Raw genomic sequence first — 8,433 nt, forward strand, 5'->3', positions numbered from 1 at the left:
GATAAGATAAGATATTCCTTTATTAGTCCCACGACAGGGAAATTTACAATGTCCCAGCAGACACGAGCAGATATAAAAGAATACGTACAGCTACGGTAGAGGAGGTATAAAAAATAGATAACAATATAGTGTACAAGTGGGAGGTATTCATCTTCTCATCTAACTGTCAGCAAGAATGTGAATAAGCATAATAACTATTTCTTTAAATAAAATGAACACTTGCATACAAACTATCTAATTTCTGAACAATTAAGTATATTGTATAACTATATCAGGCCCGTCAGATTTATTTCTACAGGGAGCATTCAGTCTCATATCTTTTAACTCGGTTCCTTTAAGATTTCCACTCCTGATACATTGACTTGAGTGTCCTTACCATGCACCCCTGTGTGTGCCATTCCTTTGTGATTGATGATTGCATACAACTTCTGTTTATCTCACCAGGGTTCACAGTGCTGTGCTCATGGGCTAAGGAAAGCCTGAAGGAAGGAAAGAGAGGAAAAGAAGTCATTCTTTCCGAGCCACTGAGGCCAGACCCGAGAGCTAGTTGTTTTGGGGGGTAGTCTGCCCGGCATGAGAGACGGCTATTGTCCGAGTTGCTCCAGAGGATGGGGGGCTTTTGAGCGTTCACTGGTATGGTGAGGGGGCTTGGGGGAAGAGTGGGAGAGAAATTTGAATTTCTGCTAAACTACGTCACAACACTGGGATTGTTACAAAGAGACACTTTGATAACTACATGGGCCAAGAATTGAACATCGCTTCTCCATGGTGATTATACGTAACAAGGGGCATTAATCATAATAAATCCACCCACTGGCATGTTTCTTCAGTGTTTTCAGTCTGGAAAGATTTTGGTATTAGGAAGAAGACAAAAGAAAGATGAATTAAAAAAGGTTAATGACTCCAGTTTAGTGACACAAGCATGTTAATTCTGCTTGGGGGTATTTTAACAAGGAACAAGAGGATTAAAGATCCACTTCCACTGCAACAAATCTTATTATCAAACTATTTACTGATAGGAAATTATTTGCATTCATATATTATTAACATATTAGAGCTGAAACAATCAGCCAATTCATTGATTTGTTGAAGAAGACTGGAAAATTAACCTATTTTCAATAACTAATTCTGTTCATTTCACTCATTTATCAAGCTAAAATGGAAAATTGATTAATTAAGAGAGTAGATGTATTGATAGTAACAATAATCATTAGTTGCAGCCCTGTCTTACATCTTCAGTAACTACAATTTTGGATTTTTGTGGTTGATGGATAAACTAAGTTAGCAATTTTAGACATCAATATAAGCTTTGGTAATTCAAAAACCTCTATGATTAACACCGTCTTTTTTTCTTTTTTTTTTGACGGATGCAAAATAGTGAGTCATGAAGCAGGAAGCTGCTACTACTGCCTATAAACTCATGAACATCCTGCAGATGCACAGACAAGGTCCTGAGAAGACAACTCAAAGAGCAGGAATGTCACACTGAGGGACCTCCACAGTCTGAGTCATCCCATTCATTTCTCTCAGCGTTACATCACTAAAATCATCAGTCTCTTTGTCTGAAAACAATCTTTTATCCCGCTTCTCACTTCCTCACCTTTTTTCTCAGTTTTTCCATCACTCAATCTGTCGCCTGCTCAGCGTGTAGTGGAGGCAGCAGGCTTGATGCAGAGGGTTTCTGTGGTATGCAGGGTCCTGCTCGGGGTCTCGACCAGTCTGCACTCCAGTGATTTCTACTGTTTGGAGTTTATGTTTTCCCAGAGAAGCTTCTGTTCTGCCGCTCACCCCCTGTCCTCTTTCTGAAAACACACACACACACACACGTATTCTTAATATAAATGTATGTGAGTACAGTGTACTGGCTGGCAGCCAAAGTCAACACTGAATTAGAGGATCTAAACTCTTAAGTACTAAAATAAACCACAAAATCTGGGAACACAACGCAAAACTTTAAGTCACAGATTTTCAAGATTGTGGGGAGACTGGTCTGTGCACAAATGGTGAGGTCACTGCGGACAGGACACGAACAATATTGTAGTGTGTAAGACGTCCTATTCTATAAAACATTATTCTTTTGTATAACTGTATACATTTTCCATTTTAAAGGGGCTTATGTGCTATTGATTAGCACATGATTATGATTATGTGCTATATGTGCTATGACTATTCCATGGCTGAGACCAATAACTTGATACCAGGCAAAAAAAAGTTTTTTAACACAATCCAGGGATTTGCAGAGTATCAGCGCTCTTGTCTGACAATAGCTTTTTATTTCTGCAAAAGTTATTCTTTATAAAAGTCTTTCAGTGTAAAATAAAACAATAATCTGATATTTCTGAACGCAAGTGAGTCACGATAAGAGCTTGAAACTGTACAGGTGGTGATTACTCTCAATTTTCATGACTTATAGTTAATATTTAACTCTAAATTGGGGATATTCAACAACACAAGTGGCTGTGATACACTGCTAATTAATATTAGCTACCCACAGGGCTGGCAAAGAGAGTTCTTTCTGTGGAGGGGAAGAACAGACAAAGAAGTGGAAGGGCGGGTCAGATGCTCACGTTTCTTTAAAGGGCGGAAATGACCCAGCGGGTAAGAAGCCCTATTGCTGCAAGTAAGTCATGCTTGGGCCCCCGGCTCCTTGTAGGAAGAACGTCAAAGAGTTAGTTTATCCTCCCGTCTCTGTTTCATCCTGTGCAAGCTTCTCTTGTTTCCCATGTTGGTGCCCCTGAATTATTTATATACTCTCTACCCTTTATTTTTGAGATTGTTTGCTAATTTTAGTTGAACAGCTCTGAGGAGGCAGCTTCCAGCTCTAAGTTCAAGATGGATTGCCGGACTCTTCATCATTGTCGAATCCAATCTTTGCCTCAGTTGGAACCGCGGCTCTCAGGTTGGGTACTTCTGCTGACTGTGAAGCAAGAAACATCAAGAGTGCTGATCAATCTGGAAGCTGTGCACTTTGAGGCAGCCATGGGTGTTGTGTGTCAACAAAAAGTTAAAAGGAAAGCGTTATATGCTTCTACTAAATGGCCTCCATCCTCTTTGCGAGAGGCCACAATCATAGAAATGGATGCCAATGGGGTTGGACACCTCTGAGGTGATTTCTCCTAAACTCTTGACATAATTGTGTAGAATCCATTAAGGACACTTAAAGAAAAGCTGCAGGAGGTGATGAAAGCAGATGAAAGGAGGAAGGATTGGGTTGACCAGCAAACAAACAAAGGAAGCTGACTGCTGGCCTGCTAAAGGACCACAGGGAAGGTTAGCTACCATAAAAGGAGCAGGTCTACAAGCTCTCTGTCAGAGACAAAGTAATGCACAAGACCTTTTATAGCTTCTTGCACTGCTCCTACGTATCCCCGTTGTATCATTAAATGCTTGAACAAATGCTGTTTGTCAAGTGTCCAAAGGTTCGGAACAGGATTTCCCATGATCGTATCAGACAGAGTTTCCCTTTGCAGAAAAAAAAAAAAGCACGGTGCAGAGCAGCTCAGATGGGGAGGATGAGACACAAGGCAAGGAAGGAAATACTGTTGATATTGTTCAGGATTGCAAAGCTTTTGTGTTACTTGTCTCATAAGTAGCTGAGGTAATGGGAGAGTATGGCTCAACATGTGAGATGGTGTTTATGTAAATGGAAGAAGTTTGGGAAATTGGAAAACCCTGGTGATGCATGAAAGGTCACAATGCTGATAATGAACTGCCACCGAAAACACACACACACACACACACACACATACAGACAGCTTCTAAGGACAATGAAAAGTTTTTAAGTTTTTCCTTTTCATTAAAATAATAATAACTTTATTTATAGTACTGAACTGACCTAAACTGGTCGACAGGAGAGAACAATAAGTAATTAATAACAGCAGACAAAAGGGTTTGTCATAAACATATATATAATTATTTTATCCCATTTCAATAGTTTTACAGCTCTTTTATGATTGTGTCAATGTACCATCTGATTTCATTAATGATTTATATTAATAAAAATAACGTTTTCAATTCGTATATCTAGATTAGTGGATAAATTATTAAACTAATAGATACATTTCTGCTTATTTTTCACCAAAATTGTAGAAACTGTATTTTTATTATCAAATATTACTGTAAAGGTCATAGCTTTTGTTTAACTTATATTATAGTATGATTGTATTATATTTAGATGTATTTCATTTTATTCTATAATCACATTTTGTTTTATTTTAATCATTAATCGTTACCGGCTGTGTGACGTAGCGCTGTGTGACGTAGGGCAGACTTACCGGAAGGAAGTATAGAGGTCAGCTGACACGACCAAAACAAATATGGCGGCTACAGGAACAGCGATAAACATGTCAGGGTTGTTTTTCTTTGTCTCTCTTGATTTCGCCGTTCTGTTTTACAAATTGCACATGTTGTGAAGTGACCGCTTATGTACTGCAATATTTTTGGGCCATTTTGCGAAGGGAGAGCGAAAACGACACCCGGAATACAAACGGAAGTGTCTGCCTGTCGTTTGAAACTAAACATCCGCCTCTGAAGCGCGTGTGTTTACTAACGTTGTGTTAGCAGGTGGATATATGAGGAAAATATGAAAAGTAACTTCGCCGTAACGGAGGATGTAGCAGTGTTTTGCCTGAGATTGAAAGGACAAGCTAGCGGTCTGAGCAGTATGTAGCTAACACCTGGAAATATCCCCTTGAACAAGTAAACAAGACATGGACTTTGCCTTGGAGATAACCTGAGCATCGGCAGGCAGTAGATACTTTACCATGGGTCTGGTGAACTTTGTAATCTCCACTGTGGGAAAATGCCTGGACGCCGTCTGCTTTCTGCTGGACCTGAACTTCCTCATCGTCCACACGGTGGTGCGGACCATCCTGGCGGTTTTCACCTTCATAACCAGCCTGCCCGCACTCCTCCTCAGCTCGCTGCTGGAGCTGGGGAACTTCATCCTGTTTGGCTTGATGTCCGCGGCCGAGGCGACGTCACACGTGGCTCAGGGGACCGTCACCATGCTGGGCAGCTTGGTGCTGGCTCTGGAGGGGCTGCTGGAGAGCCTGAAAATGGTGGGCTACCTGTCCATGCACGTCCTGCTTCGTGGGAAGGAGCACCTGTATCGAGGTCTGCTGTCCGTGCTGGAGGGCTGTGGCATCGCCGTCAGCCTGGTGGTGTATTTCATTAACACCGTGGTCAACTTTGCACTCATTGCCACCCAGAACATTTACTTGGCGGTTGTCAGCGTGTGGCAGACAGTCTCCAGCCCGCTGCAGAAAGTGCTGGAGCTCACGCTGACCTCCTTCACCTTCCTGTACAGCAGCCTGGTTGGGACTTCGGCGTTCCTGTGGTCTCCCTGCAAGCTGGTGTTGGACTTTCTGGTCTCACTGGTTCATATGTTTATCAGCATCTTCATACTGAACATCTATGGCCTCCTGCTCACTGTCACTATTGCTCTAACTACCACGGCCTACCTGAACCCAGAGCTGACCCGACAGGCCGCTGTGCGAATCGTGGATTACATTAACTCTTTTCCTGCCCTGCACAGACTTTATTTGGCTCTCCACCGCCTGGCTTCAGTCTTGCGGAGCGTCCCGCATTTTGTTCGCAGTGCCGCGCAGCGCCTGCCGAGGATCCTCCATCACCTCTGCCTGTTAGAGAGAGGACTTTGGCAGCAGCTGTCTCGACTCAGCAGCCAACTAGGTCTGGCTCTGAGGACGCAGCTCCACAGGGACAACACTAACAGAGTACGCGGCGATGGCGACCCTGGAGAGGAGAGACGGGACCCACCAGATGGAAGAGCAGGAGACGGAGCCCACCAGGAGCTGCTGGATTTAGTTTTCCCCTCATCGAGCACAGACAGACCGCTGAAGAAGCAGTCGTCCTCAGGCAAAGACTGTACACCTCTGCCTGCTGAGAATCTGCTGACTCTCCTGAAGGAGCAGGAGGACAGGAAGAAGTGTGTGATCTGTCAGGACTGTACCAAGACAGTGGTGCTGCTGCCATGCAGGCATCTCTGTTTGTGTAGAGACTGTACAAACATCCTGCTGAGGCAGCCCATCTACCAACAGAACTGCCCGCTGTGTCGGCACATGATCCTCAACACAATGGACGTGTATCTATGAGGGCCCAACAGAAGTGTGTCTGTGGCCATCAAACCACGTGGAACAGCAGCTTTTAAGTTTTATGAGCACTGAAATAACGTTGTATGCTTTTACTGTAAGTCTGGTAATATTCTACATGTTTCTTGCTCTTTTTGCCAAATGTTTCTCAAATGGTGGAAACACATTTAAATGGGCTTTAACAACACAGACAGTGGATGTTAGTAAGTTCAGGTCATTGTTAGTTTTGGGGTTTTTTTTGGATTTATTGACTACTCACAATTGAGAATATCACCAGACTTATCTTATAGAAATTGTTTACTTTTTGATAACAGTTTAGACAGAGGGAAATACTAAGGAGAGCACATCCTGTGTCCCAATTTCATACTACACAATAACTGTATGCAGTATGTACTATATACTAATCTGTATAGTATATACTGTATTTGGAGTTCGTATACAACAAATCAACATGTTAACTGTTTCCACAAAGAGGAAATAATAATAATAATAATAATATATAATAATATAAATAATAATATGATACTTACAAAGTCAATTCAAACTGTAAAGCCTCCACCAGATCAGGAGACAGCACAGTGTTCTTCCAGAAATGTAACTGTACTGTTGCACCTCCACATGGTTTAGTTTAGTTTTTCCATGAGCATTCCCTCTGTGTTCTTTGTGCATTGCATTGTGGGGGAATCAACAGTACAGTACAAATTCAGGTTTTTTTGTATTTGGCATATTGACCACTCTGAATTCCCTTTTTTCCTGCTTAGAATTAGCCTGTACTGTGGATTTGGGACACAGCTGCAGTCTTGGCATTATGACGTACCTGTTTAAATATTCCGGTATTGCCACGTTGAGTCTCAGGTCTCGTAGCCATGGTAACCCGTCAGTGCCCTCCCCGATGCTGAAATGTTTATCACCGCTTATGTCTTAAAAATTGTTGTGCTTTCAGTGGGCCAAGCTGTGAAGAAATGAATCTTACACTGTGCTTTGATGCATGAGTACACAAATAAATCCACACTTGCTGTATGTGTAGCAGTAACGGCAGCACCATGACCTTTTGTTCTGTTGTAAATGCTTTTACCATTTAAATCTACTTCTGTAAATGATGACCACTTTTCAGAGCCATGTAAACTGTTTTAAAAAAAAAAAAAGGTTTTTTTTGTATTTAAGGAAAGCGGTTTATAATATTCCAGTCAGGTGTGATAAAATACAGCTTTATTCCATTTATTTGTTCTATTTTTAGGGCTTATTCCAGTCTTCCATCAGAGACATATTACAGTCACCGCCAACACATAATCCATAAATGGTTTTCCCTTTCCTTTGTCATTGTAATAAAACACATATAGCTGTTATATAAAAGGCCCATAAACTAATAAGGCTTCACAATTTCATTTGCTTTTTTTCTCATTTGTTGCTGTCGAAGCTGAAGTGTTGATATTGATCTGTGTTTAAGATTTACAGGGCATCATTGTGACACCACTTAGTGTATTATTATAGATGGTGAGTGGTGTGGACTCAGATCAGTCATGTGCCCTCATTTGCTTTATATAAAGTTTGGGTTTTTTTCCTCAAAGTCATTTGTATGATTTGAAGAAAACAGAGTTATACATTGTTTTGCGACAGAAACTATGTAACACCAGTTGCTGACATTATTATGTTCCCAAGTACACGAGGGAGATATCATTAATGAAAGTGGTCTGATTGTCTGTTTTTGATAAGGTTGTAATTGATTCCTAGAGACCAGACCGTAGTCATCACTACTCCTCTAAGGTAAAGATTGCAGTGGACTGAAAACGGCTCACACAGCCGTCATCTGTTTCTGTGCAGTTTGTATGTTGACACAGTGTGGGACATTGTGGTTTTGAAGACGTGAATGTAAGTTTTTTTAAAATGCTACGGCTGCCACATGACCGGCAAGTCCTCTGTTCATAATAAAACAACAATCACTGAAACTGTCTGTTGTGTTCCTCATCAGTCCAACACATGATCCTCGCACATGTTGTCACAGACTGTGAGACAGCGACTAACACAGGAGACACATGGGCATAAACTCCTAAAAGTCCATGGTGACATCTTAAAATGTCCTGTTTTGTCCCATCAACAGTACAAAATACAAAGTGTACCATCATACATGAGGAAGAAAACATATATATATGTATATATATATGTATAGGCTATACATAGTGTGCTTGTGCTGAGTATATGCTGCCTGTTACGATTGCTCCTGCTAGTTTTCTTATTTTTTCTTACTTTTAACTATATTTTTAAAATATTTGTTTTACTTTTTGTTGGTAATATTTTTTTAAGACGTTCTCTCTCCAATACATGC

General features: G+C 41.2%; 1 protein-coding gene across 1 annotated transcript; it reads left to right on the forward strand.

Moving 5' to 3' along the window:
* The first annotated feature begins 4,324 nt into the window (after positions 1-4,324).
* rnf26 (ring finger protein 26) lies at positions 4,325-6,578 on the forward strand. Its single transcript, XM_070829490.1, has one exon. The coding sequence runs from the start codon at positions 4,764-4,766 to the stop codon at positions 6,111-6,113; it is 1,350 nt and encodes a 449-aa protein (XP_070685591.1). The 5' UTR covers positions 4,325-4,763; the 3' UTR covers positions 6,114-6,578.
* Positions 6,579-8,433: the final 1,855 nt, after the last annotated feature.

Source organism: Pempheris klunzingeri, chromosome 4 (genome assembly GCF_042242105.1).
Source record: "Pempheris klunzingeri isolate RE-2024b chromosome 4, fPemKlu1.hap1, whole genome shotgun sequence".
Lineage (NCBI taxonomy): Eukaryota > Metazoa > Chordata > Actinopteri > Acropomatiformes > Pempheridae > Pempheris > Pempheris klunzingeri.

Coding starts and splice junctions, on each gene's coding strand:
- rnf26 (XM_070829490.1), top strand. CDS start 4,764: ATGGGTCTGGTGAACTTTGTAATCTCCACTGTGGGAAAATGCCTGGAC.